Source organism: Montipora foliosa, chromosome 2 (genome assembly GCF_036669935.1).
Source record: "Montipora foliosa isolate CH-2021 chromosome 2, ASM3666993v2, whole genome shotgun sequence".
NCBI classification, from domain to species: domain Eukaryota; kingdom Metazoa; phylum Cnidaria; class Anthozoa; order Scleractinia; family Acroporidae; genus Montipora; species Montipora foliosa.
This window is the reverse complement of record NC_090870.1, coordinates 26,876,504-26,900,141: the sequence shown is the minus strand read 5'-3', so window position 1 is coordinate 26,900,141 and position 23,638 is coordinate 26,876,504. Positions and strand designations below refer to the sequence as shown.

At 44.2% G+C, this 23,638-nt stretch overlaps 1 protein-coding gene across 3 annotated transcripts in view; it reads right to left on the bottom strand.

Moving 5' to 3' along the window:
- LOC137992762 (spatacsin-like) overlaps positions 1-23,638 on the bottom strand; it is an 89,964-nt gene that overhangs the window by 37,370 nt on the left and 28,956 nt on the right. For 2 of the 3 annotated variants that reach the window (XM_068838267.1, XM_068838269.1), the window contains 13 exons: positions 23,263-23,408; positions 22,259-22,432; positions 21,603-21,672; positions 21,307-21,472; positions 20,990-21,177; positions 20,660-20,768; positions 20,241-20,400; positions 18,620-18,781; positions 17,531-17,750; positions 15,971-16,119; positions 15,155-15,242; positions 13,110-13,142; positions 12,031-12,146 (listed from right to left, as the gene is read on the bottom strand). In XM_068838267.1, coding sequence (XP_068694368.1) covers positions 12,031-12,146; positions 13,110-13,142; positions 15,155-15,242; positions 15,971-16,119; positions 17,531-17,750; positions 18,620-18,781; positions 20,241-20,400; positions 20,660-20,768; positions 20,990-21,177; positions 21,307-21,472; positions 21,603-21,672; positions 22,259-22,432; positions 23,263-23,408 — 1,781 coding nt within the window. The remainder of the gene's footprint in view (positions 1-12,030; positions 12,147-13,109; positions 13,143-15,154; positions 15,243-15,970; positions 16,120-17,530; positions 17,751-18,619; positions 18,782-20,240; positions 20,401-20,659; positions 20,769-20,989; positions 21,178-21,306; positions 21,473-21,602; positions 21,673-22,258; positions 22,433-23,262; positions 23,409-23,638) is intronic. The other variant, XM_068838268.1, reaches the window with a different exon arrangement.

Below are 23,638 nucleotides of genomic sequence, written 5' to 3'. Positions count from 1 at the left end.
ACAGCCATCGTGTACACGCACATTCCTGCCTACAAACCGCCCCGTTACAAAGGTCAAATCTTCCTCGAGAAACTCAAACGTAAACTCCGACGATAACTATAAAAGGACAGTCCAGACCCTGCAACGGTAATGACAATGGCACGTCCACGTGGTGGTAGTCTTTGGTGGGGCCCGAGACGGGTACGCCAACGTCGACGTATGATGACACCCGTATGGATGCAACGAGGTGGTAACCTGGTGATGATCCCAGCGTCACAGCCTCAACGAAAAGGACGTCGTCGCCGCCGTCGACGAAAACGACGCTCACTTCGCGTATAAAAAGAAATCCATCTCTTCCTCTGGATCGAACATCATGTCGTGGCGTATCCAGCGACAACGTCCGTTCCTACGGAGTGTTTTGAAAGAAGCCGATCATCAAACGCGTCGAGCACGACTTCAGGCTGCCAATGCCGATCAAATCAATGCCGTGAGTGAACTGGTGATGAATGCCCTGCGAGGGAACATTCCCATCTCGTCTAAGACAGTAGGACGTCTTCGACCTTACGAAAAAGTCATGGAAGACATGGCCCGTCGTAAATATTCTATTAAAAAGCGACGTCAGATCATGATGAATCAAACGGGTCGAGGTCTGTGGCAAGGATTGAACACCGTCTGTGAACGGTGTCTATGTCCGCGATGATAGTATAAAAAGCGACGGAGGATGGCCGTGAAACACATAAACATGGACGATGGTTGGTGCGACACGTACGGACCTCGTTCGTTTTGCGCCCTACAGGATCAGATACGTGGGCTTCGACATCGAGTCCGAGAACAATGCGACATTGTCCGTCAATTGACCGATCAATTGCAAGAACGCAATCAGAGTCTGGAGCTCGCCGAACAAAAGATGGGGGTCTTGCAAGAACAAGTCTGCGAATTGAATCGACATTTGGAACGCGAACGATACGAGAAACAGAGCCTCTACTATAAAACCATGGAGAGACGCAACGATCTTCATACCTCACGATGAGCGAAGCGGAGACCATTCCAGGATTTGAAAACAAAGTCTTGATCGATCCTCAACGACTGCGTCAACTCGAAGACGTGTACAAGGAACGTCTGACCGAAAACATTCCTTTGGCCAAAGCCGCTCGTATCGCCGCCAAACAAGAAGCCGTTCTCATGTCGGATCGGATTCCTCCAGGTATCAAGAATACCTTGGCCACCTCTCTGGCCGACGAAAAGAAACGATGGACCAAAGCCGTTCGACAACCTCTCGGGTTCGGGCCGGATGCCGACGACGAACGTGATGTCGAAGCCGATGCCTATGCGCAAGGACCCTTACACTCCATGTTGACACAATTGGTCAAGAAGAAGAAGAAGAAGACCACGCCCGAGACCACACCCTCGGCACCTCCTAAAGCTAAAAAAAGACTTCGATTCATGACTCAACCTAAAACAGCCCCACCCAAAAAGAAGTCGAAGAAGAAAAAAAAGTCGCCCCCCAAGACACCGGTTCCCTCCGTCGATTGGGGACAACTTCCGTTTCAAGGAGATCCCAGGATGATGGGGGACAGTGTGGCCGACTACATGGAGACGACCGCTCAATCGGTCAAAAAAAAGATCCGTAAAAAAACAGGTCGCCGACGTCCCACCGAAACAGATAAATTACAACGCCCACCCGGTTGGTTGGATTTCAATAAGAAACTCAAACGACGATTGGATGGCGAGGACTATTAAGAGACGGCGACGCCAACGACGACGACGACGTCAGCGAGGTGGCAAGTTTGACTTGCAGAAGGCTCTGGCCAAGACCGGGATCGAGTTTCATTGGCCGGGCTATCAGTACATGGGTCCTGGCACCAAACTGGCCAAACGACTCAAGCGAGGTGATCCTGGCATCAATCGTTTGGACAAGATTGCCAAGACCCACGACATGGATTATGCCAAGGCCAGAAACTTACAGGACAAGTGGAAAGCCGACGACAAAATGATTCGGGCTATCAGTAACCTCCCAGGCAAAAAGAAGAAGACGGAGAAAGTGGTCAAGAAAATCATGCAAATGAAACGTAAACTCAAACTTTAATTTGAACATTTTTTCAACGAAATTTACGATTGAATATTCTTGTCCGCTGCCAAGGACCGTAAATGTCAATAAAAGGTACAAAATAAAACTGTCCCGTCTTCTGATTCTTCTTGATCTGTTTTTCCAGGTGCCATAGGGGTTGTCTCCGATAACGCCGGGCTTCACGGAGGGCATGCGCTGTTGCACAACAATACCGTTCACCAAACAGTATGACCGCTCTCATGTGATGCCGTGTAGGGGGTAATTGCATCTGCAATGGAAACGAAAATGTCCATCAGTTCCTCTTTTCATACGATAGTGACGAAGACGCCATATCTCTGCACATCTCCATGACTTCCTCAACCAGTGTTGGGTGGGACAACATATATCAAAAAGAGCCGCATGGATCTGGATCTGGATCTGGAACGAAATGAAAAGGATCAACAAGAACAGTAGGGAGGTCCCAGTCCATGATAACGTCTTGTCCGTACCACCAAATGTCCTTCGGTATTCTGGTAAATAAAATGTCCCTCCTCATTACGGACCATCACCTGACGACGCCATACAGGCGGATCCAAATAATAAAGGGCCACGCCTCGATCCTCGTCCAGTAATATCTCCTCCTCCTCCAAATCCTGATCGTAAGGATAGATGACACGTAACTGAAATGATCCGATGCCTGTGATTGGGTCCGATCCCGTAAAATTATAAAATCCGTATCGTGTCACGATCGCATCGATGATGGCCAGTTTCTGGACGGTCGTGTACCTTTCTCCATGACACGCCACACAGTAACGACGATCCTCGTATCCCACGTACTCCTCGAAATCAGGGGGGAAGATCAGGAGCTAAACAAAAACAAAGACACGCCTGTCAATCGTTCCTCCAGTAACATGAATCGAACTTCGGGCGTATAGGGACGTCTCTCGTGAACGTGAAAGCGACCACTCCACGTACAAAAACATCGGTCGGCACGGATCATGATCTACGAAAAATTCATGGTACATCTAGGGGTTAGTTCCCATAAGACACGCATCTGATAATGACCATTCCACACGAGACTATAGGATCTCTCAACTGCAGACGATTTTTCCCTACGACGTTTGTAGGTCCCCTGACAATGTCGTGCATGTTCCTGTGGTGCTATGTTCGTTCGTTGGTCATTGAGTCGATCAAGACAATACATACATGTGATGGGTCCATACGAACAACAAGGTGAATCCCAAAACGTAAACCCATCCCCATTGGCGAACACCGTCATGAACTAAAAATAATAAGCATCGAAATAATTAAGGGCTCCATTGATTTGTTGTTGATTGATTTCGTCTTTGATACTCGTCCAGACTCGAAAATGAACAGCCTCTTCTTTGGAGGAATGGGGTCTGCTAGACGATCCAAATTTAGGCAGACTGCACCAGGTCTAAACAGAAAAAATGACATCCATGTTAATAGGAGAATCGACTATCGGCGACGACGGCGGCGACGAATACGACCATGAGTACCGACCGCCCTCCATAACTCCAATACAATGTCTACTTCTTTTTCCGTCCAATCCCTCCGGGATGAAAAACGTCGTCTCAAATAGATACACCAAGTCTAACGAAAGTAAAAAACATAGGTTATCGACGATTGTATACGGTAACGAGTCCATAAAACGGATCCCAAAAATCCACATCAATCCTCTGCCACAACTCAGCCGTAATGTCCATCTCTTTTTTCGTCCAACCCCGTTGGTACGAATAACGAGTGAACTGGTTCAGACGACACCACATCTAATAATAAAGAGAACGAAACGTATGATTCAATATCCCGTCCCAAAAGAGACCCGTACCCCTAAGACGAAAGCAATAAGAAGTACACGATCCGCATCCATAAGAGGTACAACGTCCGGGTGGAACAAAGTCTGGAAAGATGGACGGGAACCAAAGCCACTATCAATTGAAAAAAATCAACGGTCACGGTTACTGTAGCCGTAATAAGGTTCAGACTCAAGATAAGTAGATCGGCGACCCCCCGAATAACAACGACGACGTCCGTAGGAGGTCTCCGACCCGTCACATCGACAACGAACGAGACACCCGTAACACAGGCAACCAAAATGATTGACGTCCAGTCGTTTCAAACAGTGAATGCATGTGGCGGCAGTCTCCGTACAACGTTGAGGACACACCCACTTGATCCAAGTCCAAGTCGCACTACGTAGATAACCATTCGGTAGATAACCTCTGGTTCTATGTTCCTCCACCACCATCTATTAACAAAAAAACCTATCTTAGAATCTCGATCAAATAACGTCGTCTCCAACAAGTCTGCTTCATCGTTCTCGGAGGTCGTCTCCGTCGCCACATCCAACAACCATTCCTCCATACCCATCTCGACTCCCTGTCATACATAAACGCTTCCTCAAATTGGCAAATCACCTACGAAAGAGAAAAAAGAACCATGGGACCAACTATACCCCTGACACAAATAACACCAGCCCCCCAAATCATGACGACACGGTGGAAACCCATAACCCACATCACAGGTACAAATCAAACATCCCGGACGACGGTAAGATGCATAAGACACCGCACAATGACCATCCCACTTTCTACACCTCACTTCCACATAACTACAACGACATTGCCATTCCACCAAATGATCAACCTCCTCCGGTCTAGTCTCCGGAATTCTATCGGACACCATGACCTACGAGAAAACAACGACAATGAGGAGATCGAAGTGGCATACAAAGAAGTCCTCTCCGGCAGACGGGCCATCGACACCATCGACACACAACCAGTCCCTCTGGACGAGAAGATCGATACCTACCCGTACAATAACGATACCCCGGACAACCCATTATTCCTAATAGACAATACCGACATTTCATGAGTCGGCTTCCCGCAGGATTACCCCCAGGGGGAAAACGGCGACACGGTCCACATTCAAAGACGATAGTCGATTCTCCTACGAACGTCGCCGTCATCTAAAAGACATCAAATAAAATAAACGAATCTATCAGACTCGCTTCGATTTTGACCCAATACAAATAACCGGAACGTACCGTGCCGTGTTGAGCGCAACGTGGAAGACGGAGTAACTCTTCGTGAATGGGTTTCCAACGTTCCCTTCGGACCATCTCTCGATCCTTCTCCTCCTCTCGATCTCGAGTCTCCAATACATGTTGACGTACTTCGGGAGGCAACAAATCCCAATACGAAGCCTCGTCTCGGGTCACCGGAGTCTTCTTGGTGGTCTGACCTTCTTTTCGCCAACGGCCATTCTCTTGCTTGACCCACACCTCTTCCTCATCGTTTGGGTCTTGCTCCACCTCCATAGCACGTCTGGCGACTGCCATCTCGAGCGCACGTCTCTTGGGTTCGGAGGCCATGACTTTTCTGAGACTCCTTACTCGATCGAGCTACTTAACAGGAATCGTTCCACCAATCCCCGTGCTCCTAAGGGGTCACATGACTCTCTGGGGGGATACCCCCCCATCCCCCCAGGAGACCTATCTCTCTCCGGATTGGTCCATCTAGGGTACACGTCAAGGTCTTTCAAGGTGACTCTTTCTCTATAAAAGACACACCGTCTTTTTTCAAGCAAAACATCTCATCATGGATAGTGATAGTGACTTGGTTGAAGCACTCGACGAGTTTGAACAACTAGGAGGTGCTGCTCCAGGACGTTTCGTCTTTGAAAGACTCCCTGTGGTGGAACGACGTAGTGTCCGTCTCGGCGTTCGTGAACGCGTCTTTCAACTTCGCCCTCGACAGATGGGAGCGTTCATCCCCCGACAACGTCTGACCGATGCCCTCGTGCAAGGTCTTCGTACCGCTCTAGATGACTTAATCAACGATCAAGACATTCCCGATGGCAATCGCATTTACATCGCTCTATCCTCTAATCGTATTGCCAATGCCTACAACGGTTGGGGACTGCGGGCCGGAGAATGGCGCGCTCAAGGTCCACGCGTGGACGCCTTACTCGGGAATCTTTCCCACATGCTCAACTCGAACGAACAATTTGAGATGGACGATTCCTTCACCCTCGCCTTCGTTCACGTACGTGGGGCTCCCACAGGTTCCGGTTACAAAAGAAAACATTTACCAGGGCATCAAGCGTCGACGCGTCTCAGAGAATTCAAGCGCTGTGTCTTACGTGTTCCACAGGATGACCAGAATCTATGCTGTCCACGCGCCATCGCTCTCGCTCGAGGGGTCCATCAACATCGAGACGATCCTCGACGTCGCCGACAATGGACCCACCGGAACCATCGTCGCATCACGCGAGCCGCTCAAACACTTCTAGAGGAAGTCGGTCTTCCTCCTCAACCCTGCGGTCCCGAACAACTTCAACAACTCGTCACCGCTCCCAGTCTTCAAGACTACACCCTCGTGGTCGTAGATGCCAACCGCGCTTATGCTTGTTTTGCTTACGGTCGTGGGGACACGTTGTTAGGACTCTTACACGAAGACGGTCATTACGATGCCTTGTCTTCCTTACCTGGGTTCTTCGGCCAAGATTACTTTTGCAGCCAATGTTTCCAAGCCTACCATCATCTAGGTCAGCATGCCTGCCGTAACAATCGAACCAACCATTGTGGCGCCTGTCTGCAAAACGGATGTCCTGATCATACCGAGGCCTACCGACAGTACCGCTCGGCTCAGACACTCTGTATTCTCTGTGGACGTTCTTTCTACGGAGACACGTGTCTCCAAACCCATCGGTCCAAGACCCACGCCGGTCAACCCGCGGATGCTGAACATCCTTCCGTCTGTGCCACCCGTCGTCAGTGTAAAGAATGTCACCACACGTTACGTGGTCTCAAAGAGATCCGAACCCATCGGTGCGGGTATCGGAAATGTTCATGCTGCAAGAAAGACGTCGACGTCCATGCCCATCGATGTTTCTTACAAGTCGAAAGGACTCCCGCCGAAGAACGACGTTTGAGACGACAGCGACTCTCCTTCCAAAGGATCCTGAACCAAGGACTGGCGCCTCTCTTAGAAAACGAGGCCGCTGGATTGCACGCTTTCCTGGCAGGCGATAACGACGACGACGAAGACGACGATGATGATGAGGAACCACCCTTGCACGTTTTCTTTGACATTGAGAGTATGCAAGTCGAGGGACGTCACGTGCCCAATCTGGTGGTGGCCGAGACAGAAGACGACGACGATCCTCCCGTCTCGTTCCAAGGAGACGCCTGTCTCTTTCACTTTCTGGAATGGTTAGAAACCCTAACCGAAAACGGAATGCGACCCCTGACGGTCATCGCTCATAATTTCAAAGGGTATGACAGTTATCCCGTCATCGACGAACTCCACCGTCAAAAGAGAGAACTCGAACAAATCCGAAACGGTGGGAAAGTCCTCCAACTCACCTACCCTCACGAACACACCACCATACGCTTCATCGATTCGCTCTCCTTCTTCCAGATGCCGCTGAGCGATTTCCCCAAGACGTTCGGGCTCACCGAACTCAAGAAAGGATACTTTCCACATCTGTTCAACACCCCCGAACATCAAACGTATGTAGGCCGACTTCCCGACAAGGTCTTCTACATGCCCGACGGGATGTCCGTCAAGAAACGTCGCGATTTCGATGCCTGGTACGACGACCAAGCGGCACGAGAGGTCGTCTTTGATTTCCAAGCCGAACTCCTAGCCTACTGCCAATCGGACGTGAAACTCTTGAAACAAGGATGTCTCACTTTCATGCGGGATTTTCAAGCACGCGCTGAATTCAATCCCTTTGAGCAAATGACGGTCGCCTCTGCCTGTAATCGCTACTTGCGCATGCACTGTATGGAAGAGGACTCCATCGCTTCCGAACCTCTCCTAGGATGGCGAGGTCGTGTCAATCATTCCCAAGCCTCCATGGAATGGTTGACTTGGTGCGAACGTAATCTACGACAACGCGCCTACCTGGCCCTCTCGCCGGAAGAACACGAGGACCACGAAGCCCTAGCTCGTGCCTACGGACATTACGACGCTTATCATCCCTTGCATCGCCAACGTATCCAGCATGCTCGGAACGAGGGCGAGTACCGTATTCCTGGTACCCGATACACGGTCGACGGTTACGATGCCGATACCAAGACTGTTTACGAATTCTGCGGATGCTTCTGGCACGGATGTCGGACCTGTCATCCTCAACGCACCGACGTGCATCCGACCTTACTCGATCGGACCATGGACGAGGTCCGTGCTCTCGTCGACAAGAAACGCACATTCCTCATCAACCGTGGGTACCAAGTCGTGACCATGTGGGAATGCGCCTGGAACGCTCTCAAACAAACGAACCAGGACATCATGGACTTTCTAGCCCGTCAACACCTTCAAGCCCCCCTTGAACCACGAGATGCTTTTTACGGGGGTCAGACCAATGCCATACGTCTCTACGCGCACGTCGACGAGGAGAAGGAGGAAGAGATCCGATACGACGATTACACGTCCTTGTATCCTTGGGTCAACAAGTACGGCACCTATCCCTTGGGACATCCCACCTTCCTCTACGAACCCGACACCACCGATCTCTCACCTTATTTTGGTTTGGCCAAATGTACCGTCCTTCCACCCCAACGTCTCTACCATCCCGTGTTGCCTTACCGTAGTCACGACAAACTCACGTTTCCCTTATGTCGTACCTGCGTCGAAGAGAACATTTCCAAACCTCTTTTGGAAAAGACGCATGCCTGTCATCACACGGACGAAGAACGTGCCCTTGTCGGTACTTGGTGCACCCCCGAACTCGACATGGCCGTGCAGAAAGGATACGTCATTCAACACGTCCACGAAGTATGGCATTTCGATCAGCAACGTACGGGACTCTTCCAATCCTACGTGGACACGTGGCTCCAAATCAAAGAAGAAGCCAGCGGTTGGCCCGAAGGATGTACCACCCCTGCTCAGAAACAAGCTCACATCGATGCGTACTATGCTCGGGAAGGCATTCGTCTCGATCCCACCAAGATCGAAAAGAACCCTGGACTCCGAGCCCTGGCTAAGATGATGCTCAACTCCATGTGGGGCAAGTTCGGGCAACGGATCAACAAGACTCAGGTCCGAGAATTCACCGAACCTCAACCGTTCATCCAGTTCCTCGACAGCGATCAACACGATGTCCGTTACGTCAGTTCCCTGACCGAAGACCGGGTCGAAGTCCATTACAAACTCCAAACGCACGATGTCCTGCCTTCACCTAATCTCAACATCTTCATAGCCGCCTTCACCACCTGTCATGCCCGACTCCGTCTCTATCGAGCCCTCGATCATCTCGGTGAACGCGTCCTCTACTTCGACACCGATTCGGTCGTCTATCTCCATCGTCCTGGCGACCCACCCTTGGATCCTCCACGAGGCGCTTATCTCGGCGACTTCAAGGATGAATTGGATGCAGGCGATACCATTGTGGAATTCTGTTCGGGCGGTCCTAAGAACTACGGTTACAAGACCAAGAACGGACACGTCGTATGCAAGGTCCGCGGTTTCTCCCTCAACGTCGAAGGGATGACTCAATTGAATTACGATGTCTTGCGTCAAAACACTCTGGATGAATTGCATCGTCCTCTAGACCAACCGCGTACCACCCGTGTCACGCAATCTCACACCATTCAAAGAAATGCCAAGACCTACACCTTAGAAACCCAACCTTCTCACAAAGAGTACCGGCTCGTCTACTCCAAACGGGTCCTGGATCCCACCACGGCCCAGACCTACCCTTACGGTTACGAACGGTTCACCGAAGAGGATCTGGATCTCGCTCAAGTCTTGGCTGACCTATTTGCTTAAGGGACGAGTAGACACCAGGTCTCCTCACACGTTCCCGCTTGTAAATAATAAGTTCGTTATCATTAAACCGTTTCGATTCGAGAAAAATCACCTCTGGTCTCCTTCATGTTCCCCCCGGACCTCGGTCCACATTCCAAACATACTTTCTGTTTGACTCCCCCGGTTATGACGTCAAATGGACTTTGACCCCACCGTCTCAACCAATCCTGTTCACGTGTGCATGTGATAATGGCGGACCTAAAAATATCCACCAATCAGAAGCCGATGCATCTCATTAAAAATCGCTCTCGACCAATCAGAATCCTCCATTCAAAACGGGTCTATATTCCCCCATAGTACTACTGAAATGGATTGCAACTTGAAAAAAAAAGGCCAGTTTTTTCAAGTTTGGAGATGTTGTCCGCAGGAAAATCGACAAAAACTAAATACCATTAGTAAATTTTCAGCTCCGACTATTGCATTTCTAGCTTTTTGATTGGCTAAAAAACTCCGACTGTGAGCCAATAGTCGAAGTTTTACGTCATATGGAAAATAGTGCGCCAAGATGCTCTTTCCGGACGCTTTGTAAAATTGTGGAAATGAAAATCGGCGGCAAAACCCGGTTTGAGAATTTACTAAAACAATTATTCCATTCGCCCTTGTTGGATATGAAGTGATTTATCACTTCATATCCAACTTGGGCTCATGGAATAATTGTTATATAGCTCTTTGTGCAATAAATATATTTCATACCTTGTCAGTGGGTTGTCAGGAATGTTGTACGTGTAAGCTAAAGTACTAATTTAAATTTTTACCCAGTTTCGACCTAAAAACAGCAAATTTAGCATGATAGAGCCCCTTTTCAGCGATAATCTACATCTTAACTTGATTCTTTCCGCAGTTCAAATATATGTCATATAAACTGAATCAAACTTACGAACTCACAAAATGACCAGCTTCCAGTTGGCTAGATAGCTCAATTAGTAAGAACATTGCATCCGTATCGCAGAGGTCATCCCGATCAAGCCTGAATATTTCAGGTTTTAAGACTCCACGTCATCGTTTTCAAATCAGCACAAATTAGATTTTGCAGGTTTACAATTTCGTGAAAGTGAGAATTTAGTTGCATGTGATTAAAAAGAACAACGACACCTAAAGGTGCTAAAAAAAATTGCTTTCATGGAAGCAAATTACATTTAAGGCGCTGTTACACTGTACAATTTTTCGCGCAACTTGTCTCACAACGCCATTGCGAGAGAAGTGGCACGAATCATTGCTCAATGTAACATACCTTGCAACCGTGCCAAAAACGTTGCGAGATCACCAGCAGAAACCGATACGGAAAGTAGATTTGAGTTCTACTTTCCGCAACTGTTGCAATGAATCTTTTAAGCATTGCGCAGAGTAACACCTGTCCTGCAACTTGTGTCGCAACACTTTGCGGCACCAGCCAATGAAAATGCTCATGTGATCATATAAAACGAGACAAGTTCCAAGAAACGTTGCCCATTGTAATACTCATCAAGTAACTTGTTTCGCAATGTGAGAACTTTTGTCGCAACAAAATTGCGAGACAAGTTGCAAGATAATAATAATTAAAGGCGCTGTTACACTATGCAATTTTCTTTCTGGGGAGTCAGGATGGCTTAGCGGTTATCAACCGTGCCTTCCACCTCTGCGACCGGGGTTCAACTCTCGGCCCCGAGATCGTATGTGGGCTGAGTTTTAGTCGATCTCATCCTGACTCCAAGGGTTTTTCTCCGGATACTCCGGTTTTCTTCCCTCAGCAAAATCGACTCCCAGCCTATTCCATCTGGCTGTGGTGCTGTTCTCCGAGGTCATACATGGGTCGAGTTCAGGGGCCGAGCGCCTAGCCGGCACCACAGCTCCTTCGGTCTGACCTTGTCGAGCCGCGCCCTTAGCAATTCAGTATCCGACTGCCAGTAAGGGCGTTTAGCAGGTCAGGCATTTAATCAAGATCAAATATTTTGAAAAAAAGTAATGTACCAGTTCCCAAGACTGGAATACCCTTTTAAGCAAACTGTTCATACTTACAATAACTTTGTTTACAAAATCCACATAAAGCAAAAACTTAAAACTCTTCAGCAAGCTTTCTGCATTAATTCAGGAAGGGGTTGACTGGCAGCAAATTCAAGAAAGTACAGAAACAGCCTTCAGTTGAATACTAGCAGTTAACATCTAATTCCTGAAAGATTTCTTACTCACTGGATCAAAGATGTAAAATCCTTTGGCAAGAGTATGGGCCAGTTTCTCTCGTTGATCAACAGCTGCCATTATGAGGGACGTGAGGTCTTTCTCTTTCCACTGGTGCCACTGAAGTTCTTTAAAAAAAAAAAAAAGAAATACCGAGGCGCAATCCCTTTAATACGTTAAGTACCTCACTCCGACTCCAGAAACACGAGCATTAATAGTGAAATAGTTTATTTGGGAGTGTGCAGCCAGTAATCTGATGAATACACGCGCCAGAAATTAAATATACTACAGGACTTGACTGAGCACAAGAACAAGAGGAACTGATTTCCACCACAATAATGAGTTGTTATTTTTTTAACAAAAGAAAGCATTTATAAATTACCGAGAGCTAAGCATATCAACGACTTGTTGCCCTAACATTACACAACTTCGAACAAGTGCCAATAAATTTCATCGCGGTATGTACCGAAAAACTATTTACAATGTACGGCCTTCGCCTGCTTGCAGTAGGTAGTTTGTGTTCGAAGCCCGGCGAACCCGGCCGCCTTCTTGGACGCTTTAGGGCGTTAGCGAAAGATCTGGGACGCTTTGTCACTCATACCAGATCTTTCCCTAACGAGCTAACACGTTAAATAGGTCGACGGCCGGATTTGCTGGGCTTTGAATCTTGCGCTTGCACAAACACAAACTACCGCCTGAAAGCAGGTTAGTTCGGCCCAGCAATGGTCGATTTTGTTGGCCAGTTGACCTGTTTGACATTAAATCATCACTGTATAAAAAAAGAATAAATAAATAAATAAATAAACAAATAAATAAATAAATGAAAAGCTCCTATCTGCAGGGGCTAGCCTCGGAATAAATGTAAAATATCATGAAAATAAGAACAGGAAAAAGTTAGATCCCAAAAAAGAAAAGTTCATCCTCAAATTTCAGTTTTTCTGCCCCGCAGGTTAAGGTATTAACGTCTTTTTTTATTGAGCGGTCTTGGACCACATTCAGGTTGCCTGTTTATAGTGAAATTGTAACGAGAAGCAAATAAACATAAATATTTTATTAACAGACTTATAAGGTTAAACACATCAAAATCATACTTTGCACATTCCACGACTCTGCTTGTGAACTTCCTGTTGGCATATTAAACAGCATTAGTCCTCTTAGCAAATCAGATTCTTATGTTACCACTGACAACAAGCTCCTTTTTTTTACATCGGAAAGGATACCATGATATCGCTCAAGTTGCTCTGCTCGTTAGGTGTACATAAACGTAACCATTGGTAAACTCGCGGATAATAATTGCGACAAGAAAGTCTGTTTATAAACATTCTGACTACACTACAACGAGCTTAGAGTGAAAGTTTATTTAGGATGTGACAGTCAGCCGTACAAATGCAAGACAATCCTATTAGGGGGCAAGACAATCCTACTACAAATGCAAGACAAGCCTACTATAATAACTACAGTTAAACATAATCTCATAGAAGTTGTGCTATGCCAGATACGAAAAACCACTAATAAACCACGCTTTAGAAGTGGCCAAAAAAACACGTGGAAACGTATTCCTCGTCTAATGCAGCAGCACATGACCCCGAGGAAAGGCGGGAGAAAGTAATTAAATTAAAACAGCCGGAATAAAAAAGTAATCAAACAGGGAGACTGACTGACCTAGAAAGACCTAAGTACCCCGCCAAAACTGTTCAATACCCTTAACTAGTGCCGTGATACCCCGCGAGCTTCTCCATCGTGCCGTCAGAATATCAATTTCTGACTAATTCATTAAGTCATTCAATCACCAGAAATTACATTTAATGCGTGCGCTTCCGTGGTCCGCAGTCCCGCATTAGAGAATTTAAGATGCATGATTAGATGATGTTGGTGAATAAAAACCGAGACGAAGTCGAGGTTTTTTGAAAAATACGCATTTTCTGTAAAACAATTAATTTCTTCGCCTGTCACCTCGACAAAGCGGCTTACGGCCATTTTGAAAAAAAGAAAAAAAAAAACCGCTTGGGTGATTATCCCATAATAATCACCTCAACTGCAACCAATCAGCGCAGCGAATTTTCTATAATCACCAACGTAATAACACTAAAACTGACTATCACCGGGTTCCCGCAGTCCCATAGTGGAGGAGTAGTTACAAACCGCACGCAAGCTTGTAAACCGCACGTGCGAAGTTAACTAAAGCGCATACGGCGTATGCACGAAAATCATGTCGTGAAACGTAAGCACGAGTATGGTGTCTAATACGCTCAAAATGCACACACCGATCGTAGTAAACCGACACTAAAAGATGTCGAGAGTTTTCGGAACGGGTCGGTCCGCGAACTTAACGAGAGAACATCTGAGTGAACGTAATGAGAATCACTGCCATAACTCCAACCTAAACAATAATCTAGCCGATATCTTTACTGACTTATTTTACTCGTTTTTCATTTGACGATCCACGACACCAGGAAAGCCCGAGTTTACACAGATATGCGTGCAGTCAGTGAATAAAAAGCTCTTCTTGGTTTTTGTCTTGATGTCACGTCGTTCAGTTGTTATTTATTGAAGATATCCTTCTAAGCCTGGTTTTCACTAGCGACACAAGCATAAACACAAGAAGCATACGCAAACTGAAACTCAGTAGTTTGTTGTTTATTAGAGCCTTTTGTTAGAACAATAGACACTCATAAACAACAAGTAAATGCGCTTGCGTGTGTTCCTTTTGCTTATGCCTGAATCGCTAGTGAAAACCAGGCCTTAATGTTCGTATCGTATGACGATAATGTTAACTTTGATGAACTTGAATTCGTGAGAATTCGTGGTAATCACGATAATTAAAAAGTATAAGCCTGTCCAAATTGAAAGTGACTTATGTGGTAACAGCCGACTGAGCGAGTGAGTGAGTGAGTGAGTGAGTGGGTGACTGAGTGACGAAAGTGTACAAATCCGCCCCCTTTTCTCTTCTGGTTTCAACTATTAAAAACGGATAAGCGAGTGCATGTACAGATTTATTGGCCTTGATTTTCACTGAAACTGCATGCAACAAAATGCGCTCAGTCATTACAGTTTTTGTGAAAGCTGTACTCTTTGATTCATCATAATTTTTTTTTTCTGTGGCTATTCTCTGCGTCACCTATAAAGCAAAATTTACCTGTGATATCTGTAATTGCAGATTCTAACAGGGATGGACTAACTGTGGAGCAGAGCCAGGCACATAAACAGTCCAGAGGCTTGGAATCCTGAAATAAAACAATGAAAATTAATTACTGGCACGCCAACGAAGCAACTTGATGAGTAATAATGAAGGCTATGAGAAAGACGTGCTGATGATGATGATGACGATGCAGCTTCTCAACCGTTGCCATTGCTACTCAACCATTTCCAACTGTCACAACAAATAGCACCACAGCTGTCTTGATTAGCCCTGATTATTAAGCGTGTTTTCTTTGACAGCAGTGCAGCCATTATGTTAGAGAAAAGAAACACTGAAACAGAGGAGACAAGCATTCTTGTAACTCTCTCTTTTGCAAATTTCTCAGTAAGGACAAATCTCCGGACCAAAATGGATCTGTGAATGATGAAGCTGTCATAACGACTCCAGGAACTGGTTTCGAAAGGCAGAACACATACTGACAGAGAACCACACCACAGACCATTTTCGAATTCTCACGGCTGAACTGGATGTAGTATGAAATTGAGGATAATGCGGGAAAATTAAGTTGAGTGTGAAAAGATTTGCCCGCATTAGCCTCCATTTCATGCTAGATCCAGTCCAGCCGTGAGAATTCGAAAATGGTCTATTCTCCCGACATAACACAGAGCTGAGTCCTATACCAATCCCGTGAAACGCGAGGCAACAAACTGGTTGTAACGACGAACTTGTTCCAACGTTTTGAACTTTCTATTCTGCTAACAATGTTCCAAGGAACAGAGTTAGCAATGATGACAATACACAACTGCCTCTAACCTGAAAGCAGGCTGCCACTACTGATAGAAGAGACCTGTGAAGCGCTATTGAATGTGCAAGAAGCTTCCTCCATGGCACATCATCAGACTGACACTTGAAAAGGATGTCAAATAGGTTGTATGGTATCGCTTCTGAATCGAGAAGTTCTTCTAAAGAAAAATAAAAACTAGTCTGTTTAGAAATAGATCATAGATGACTTCAAAATGTGATGAGGACAAAAAAAGTGGTAAACGAGGCGATAGCTTATGTTCCTACCACATTTTGACGTCTTCTGTGATTTATTTCTGAACAGACGCACGGCAACATTTGTTTTATATAATAAACAATGAAAAGTATTTTATGGTGACGTGGCCTATGCGCCTGTCGTCTAACCAAGTCTCTCCATCAATTGAAGGATTATTCTTAATTACCAATTTCTTCCAAGTGAAGTATAGATGGTTTTCACCTGACGTCACAGCAGCCATGTTGGTGCACAGAACAATAGCGAAAAAAGTCTTTTGGGAATTTGAGTCTATTATGATGCAAAACATGAGCCATAATTTGCTATTATTTTGTGCACCAACATGGCCGTCTCATCACGTGATCGAAAACTATCTATTATCGTTCATTTTGGACACTGAATTCTTGATAGGGATCATGGGAAATGAACATATTTCTTTTAAAAGCCGAACCTTAATGTCTGGACTCGCAGGACTCGAGCCTGGGAATGTGTGATTGATAACCCTTTCACTTAACCACTAGACTACCACATCACTAACTGCGAGGACGTCATTCTTTATTAATGTCGATAATTTCTTCTTCCAAAAGTGCCGCTGTAAACGTGTATTAACATCGGCTAAGAAGCAAGCTTACACAGTGAAAAATGTCGGTTACCAAACTTCAAGAGGAAGCTAACCATTTTAAAATCAAGCTTCAGACTTAACCATTATTCAACAATGATTTTATATATATACTAATTAGTTTTGGCAAATAATCGGCACATTTTCTAGTCAGTTGATCTTTAGTGGTTAAGTGGATAAAAACAGTTCCTTCAAAGTGGGTGCTCCGGGTTCAAATCCTGTCCAGGGGCTGCTTTTACCTTTTTTTCTTTTTATTTGCTACCACAAGTCCTGGAACAGAGTAGGTAATCAAAACGGAGGATAATACTTCATTTAAGGCAAACTTACAATGAAGGATAATCCTTCATTTAAGGAAGAGATCGTGCTGCGTCTAATAGATCAAAGGTGAGAACCAATCAAAATGAGTGAATTGTAACTCTTGATAGATCAGAAAAAAAAGAGGAGAGACGCCGAAGTCACTTAAGGAAAAGCACTAACTTAAGCTACCACTTTGCGAGTTAGATGCCACGTATAATTCGACTGTTGGATACCATATAACATTACTGATATATTGAAAAACAACATACAAAAAACCAAGGCCAACATCCTTACCAAGTACTGTGCGTTGATTACATGTCAAAAGTCAATACTGCTATGATATCAGAAAGTAACAAATCATCATGGTATTTCCAGACCCATTATTAATTTCCACTTGACACTGATTTAAGAACAACTTTCTTACCTTTACAACTAACTGTAGGATTGTCGACCGTTTCAGGGTCCCTCTCCTTGGCAGCATTCTCCCTGTCTTTGGAACCTTCTTCGTCTTCTGCACTACTACTGCACGATGGGACAGGCACTGCCTTCTCAACAGTGACCTGGGAAGCTTGTGAGGCTGCTGTTGCTATGACACCCATTCGAGAATAGAACTTTGCACGGACATCACGAGAGGGAGTCACAGACTGAAAGAGATAAAGCGAGTTTCAATTGGGTGTCGTAAAACCAAAACCAAAGTAATTACTTTGGTCAGTCAAAAAGGACGGAGACAATCCCGTAAACCAATCAAAACTCGAAGTAATTACACGTAGCCGACACAAAGCGCGGGAAAATGCGCACGCGCAAGCCACTTCACTTCTGATTGGTTGAAAAAATGGCATGAGTACTTTGAACCAATCACTGAGTGAAGTAACCATAAACCAAAGCAATTCGCTAATTACTGTCGACACACAATTGAAAACCGCTCTAAAGACCATAATTAGAGAGCCCTACGGCAAAAGGAAGGACATGTAGCAGACTCCAATGTCAAGGGGCAACGACTTCTGTTTGTAAAAACTACTTTTCTTTAATAGGAAGACTGTAATGGGAGTCGCTTTGGCGTCTTTCATGCTTTCACCCAAGCACGCCTAAACCCAAAATGGCGATCAACATCTTTCCGTGGAAATACTAGTGGCTATAACGGTCTTGAAAGAACAGACTAACAACATGTTACAAACTCTTCAGGACAGACTGCCATTAGGCAGCTTTTTTTACTGCGAGATTATCATATAGCATCGCATGCGCGAACGATTGATTGACAGACGATCTGCACGCTTCCGCGCCTTTTCTATTAAAAGCGCGTCTTTACTTCTAAATTGACTATTACCGACTACAGACCCTAATTTCCTTCTCTGTCTCTTTAGTTTTACCCACCAACACCGATTAAATTACTTCCTAGTTGTATTTCTCCTTCTTTCTGAAAAATCTTTCGACTGAACCCTATTGGTTCTGTAACTCAATGAAGGCAGGTGACAAAAAAAAAAGGAAGAAAAATAAAAAATAAAATGAGTCTCACCAGCTCCCCTTTCTTTGCAGGCTTCCTTTTTCTGCTTCGCTTTCTTGTAGACTCGTCTGCTGATGGAGTTTCAGCTTTAACTATTGATACATTGTCAAATGCTAAATGCAAGTGTTCTTGAATTTGAGGACTGGAGAAGTCATGTTCTACAACATTCACAACCTAAGAAAACAGCGGATAAAACAATTCAATTGATTGTGTTTTTGGAGAGTTCGTGTTTAAAACAAAAGTCGTCTTTAGGGACGTTTAAATCAGTGATGATTTGAGCACACGAACAAAGAGTCCCTGCACTGTTAAAAGAAGTGGATACCCTGACCTTGCAAAACAAGCTCGGATGCTCTATTATCCAGGAGCCCCCATTAAACATAACTCCGTCTCAGTTATACCTGTGCCGAGTTCCTGAAAGGTGTAATAACTCTATTCCAGGGATAATGTGCCTGGAATATGGCACATTTATCCTTGGAATAGAGTTATTACACCTTTCAGGAACCCGGCCCTGGAGAATAGGGTTAACGCAGTGGTAATAGCACTTGCCTTCCACAAATGAGGCCTGGATTTGATTCCAAGAGTCAACATCCTACGTGGTTGAGTTTTTTGGTTGCCTACTCTGATACCCTCGTTTTCCATCTCATCCACACCAACATTTGATATTGATTTCTTTTATTCGATTGATTCACAGTCTCCCTGGCCAGTTAGTTGAGACTTACGTGTACTCGGCTAGATAAGCTTGAGACATCATAAAGTGATCACTATTCTTAATAATAAAATAATTAGAATAGTACGCGCATTCTCATTGGTCAATAGCTGTGTTTAGATGAGAGTATGGAAACACGGCTGTGACATCACACGAATCTTGATTGGTTATGTGTTGTCAGACGCGCGTTTTGATTGGCTGGTCGGAAATATGAGCGTGTACAAAGAAAATCTGTTTCAATCTTGAAATAAAAAACTCAGCATTTTCCTTCATTTGTCGAATTATCTTTGAAAAATATTTTATAAAAGCAATAGAGGACTTTTTCCGTGTTTCCATAGCCTCATCTAAACACTCGGGGGAGTTGGAAGAATTCTCGACAGTCACGCAAACCCTCGACTGCATCTCGGGTTTGCACAACTGTCGAGAATTCTCCCAACTCCCCCGAGTGTTTAGATGAGGCTATGGAAACAAGGAAAACGTCCTCTATTGCTTAAATGTTACACTATAGCCATTACTTTATGTGGAACAAGAGTTTCAACACATATAAAACAAGGTGCCCCGATGACTTGCATTAATCATGGCGTTCTGGGTTATGTCAAAAGAATATGCTAAGGACTTTAAAAATGTATCACGTTAAAACAGCGAAAACGTACATGTAGGATACATATTTTAAAGGCAGTTAGGTTGATGTTGGAGGTTAATTTTAGCTAGATGTTGGGTTGATGCTGGGTTGATGTTAGTTTGATAGGTGCACTTTTTCTCTTTCAGACTACAAGTATAGCCCAAGGAAATAAAATTGCTGCGGATATTGTTCATACAGTATGCGCATAATCGAACGAAAAGATCAACATTGCAACCTTAACTTACGGTATCTGCAAGTTTATACTTATGCTACCGTTTTAGTGGAGACCAGGCTCTACCACTCACCTGTTCCTTTGGGAATTGACAAGTCTGCGCATGACAAACAAAGGGAAGCCATTTGTCATCTCGGGCACAATCTTGCAGGAAATCAAGGGGAAATTCCATTTTGTGGACTCGACAAAACAACACCACGAGATTCCAATGCTGGCCAGCTTCAAATGATGTCCTAATGAAAATCGTAACGGGAAAAAAATCAGCTGCTGACCAGATACAATAAAAAATTATGATGCCGCAAAGTAATAACAATACTGACTGGGACAAGATGTGTGTACAATTTATAGACCAACTATCTAAATTTGACACCTGTTGGCAGCGAAGCAGTGTCCAAGGGGAAGACAAAATTTCAAGTTGAATATATGGTTTTAGGGTCTCGATCATAAAAGTGCTTAAAAAGACCCCATATAGATAATTTGTTAAATCCACACCTGTCAAGACACTCTTTGCTGATAAGGTTTTTTGTTGCACTCTTTAAAGCAACGAGCAGTCTTTCTGGCTTTTGGTTGCTTTTTCCAATGCATGAAAGAAGTTCTGAAACTAAAATTGAAAAACATCCTCTATGCTTATTTGCTTAATTGACATTGAATGGTTGACAAACAAAAAGAGGAAAAAATCTCTCCATCGAGGAAAGATCACAAAGAATTGTTGAGGAAGCTTAATACTCATTATGCATAAGACAGTACTACTGGTGCAGTGATTTGTGAACTCCAACTGAAGCGCCTTCATTGGTGGCTTGTATGACACTTTACTTAACATACCTATTGCATCTTCTGGATCTTCCACTTTTGCGTGATCCAGCACTCTACTTGCCGCCTGAATGTCAACTCTCATAGCAATACTGTCCAAGCCGAGCATCTCTGTGAAAGCCACACAGGCAGCACAAACTGAGCGACTCGTCAAGTGTTGAATAGCCACTCTGTGAGCTTTCAATCCTGCCTGCTGTACTCTGTTAACATAATAAAAAAGCACTTGGCAGTTAAGCCCTTTTTCTTTAGAGGCAAGTCATTATTTCAAGGAAACAAAAATTGACTATTTTAAGGAGAGCTTTTTAATAGACTGTTGCAATTCAACTCACTTGACTTTGGACAAAGTAGCATCTTTTAGTCTTTCACCAAGAAAAGCAACAAACGCAAATGAAGGCCTCCCGTGGCGAAGGTAATAAGAGAATGTTAAAGTTTCAACATGCGCATGTTGGGAAACTAACAGCTCATTAGAGAAATGTGGCATTTCACAAGGAGAGTCTGAAAACGAGAAATAAAGATGCCAAAGATAATTATGGACTTTTAATTGGGCTCTGGGAGTACTTCAACCTTTTAAGTCAATTTTAATTAAAGAAAACTACAACTACAGCAAGATAACAATCAAACTCACCTCCCTTTGGTGCAAACTCATTGGTCGGCTGCCATCCAAACAGCCGAGAAATTTCAAAAGGAGAGTTCCCCTGTGAAAGAAATTTGAATACCAATCATCATTTTCATCTTAAAGGCAAAATTCACTCTACTTGCAGGTATTTCGAGTTAGACAAATAGTGCCCTTTATAAACTCTGAGTATGTCGTGTATGAGTTACTGATTCAGAAGTCACATCTGACCAAATATAAGATGGCATGCATGTTATAAACTAACCTGTTTTAACATACTTGGCTTACTTTGTCAAATTGCGGCCATGAATGATACCTATCTTTTAAAAGAAGTGTCGCAGATACAGCCAAAACGTTTAAGTCAGGAAAAAACAGTGAAACAAAGAAAGAAAATTAACATTTGACTTGACGTGTGTTCATTGTTACTTTCAGTTTACAGTGTCCCCAATTAGCGCTCCAGCGTTAAAACGACTAAAAATTTAAATAAAATTCCTTTTCTTTCCTTTCGCCTTCCTTCTAACCCGTTGGTAAATGTGTGAGTCTAGAATTGGTCGCTCAAACGAAACGCCAACATTAATGATTTAAAAACAACACCTCTATGAAACGATCAAACACTGACAAAGCAAAATACAGAAAAAACCTCTCGAATGGTCCCTTCAAAGACAAACCTGCAGAAGTCTATAAACCGATACATCTTGTTGCTCCATGCCGAAAGCACCAGATGTTGCAGTAGGCATTAGTGCTGACTGCAACTTGGGAAATCTCATCAAGGATGAATGCAGAAGTTTCTCATCTACTTGCCAGATCTGCGTGTTTGTCTGTGACTCAGCTGACACTATGGACTGAAAATGAGGAAAATAAAATTAATACAGACATTTCAATTACTCCTTAACACTAGACAACTAGAAACTACATGGTAAACTGTATGTAAACATCGAGAATGTTGTTCTCCCGGACGCCGCGTTGACATGGTGTTTAGCTCAGTCGAAGATATGTTCATGTCAAGTCTCAAAGCTCTTCTTTTTACTACTGTAGTTTGAACTCACTGTTTCAGACCAGCAAAAGAGATAAGAGACCATTTATTTGCTGTTATACTTTCAACGCCCGAGACGAAGTATTCTCAGTCTTTAACTGTTGTATTCAGGGTGCAAAAACGTTCAAGGGAACGGACTGATCAGGTAATTCCAATTTAAGTTACTTGCTTTTGAGGTAATACAAATTGGCTAAAAGTATAGCTTTTGGTGTGCAAAAAGTATACATTTCTGTAGGTGTGAATGACTAGAGACCAGTTGTCAAAGGTAAAAGAGCTCTCATCTCATTGAAGATTTTTTTTCATACTGTTCTGATATTAAAATGCGCTAATGGTTGTTATTGGTAATCCAGAAATCCTTCAACCTCCCGAAACTGCTTGGTTGTGCTATACACTGGTACAAGATGCCCAATCGATGAACACTTAATGCTAGAATTTTGGCTGTTTTAAAATATTGGTCCCTGTTACCTACAGTGTAATCCACAAAATCTGGACGATATCTGATTGTTCAAGTTTTACAAAGCTAGGGCAGATCACAAAATTTGCTTGAAAACGTTTTCAGTTAGATAGCCTTTAAACATGATTGTTTGAAATAACCAAAATAATGCAGTTGTTGTATGATCGATGGTAGAAGCTTATTACCTGACTGAATGTGTTAGGAGCATAGAGAAGACTACTCAATGCCATGACTGGATGTCCTTCCTGTAGCATTTGAGTAATGGATGGGCTGTCACTGTCTAAAACAAACCCAGCCAAAGACAAACTGGCTTGGAACACAGCATCGGGATCTAAAAGATAATAAACATGCTGGTAAATCATTTGAAACACCTTGGGTTTTACTGGTACAAATTGAGCCGGATATAATTGAACTTTCAGAGGATATCTGCATATTTGCGGAAATAGCTAGACATCTACCCTACCCATATTACAATCATAATTATTACTCGTCTTGGCTACATGTACCATGAGTGCTCCATCAAAAATGTCACTCACATCTGTAATATAGAATGAATGGTCA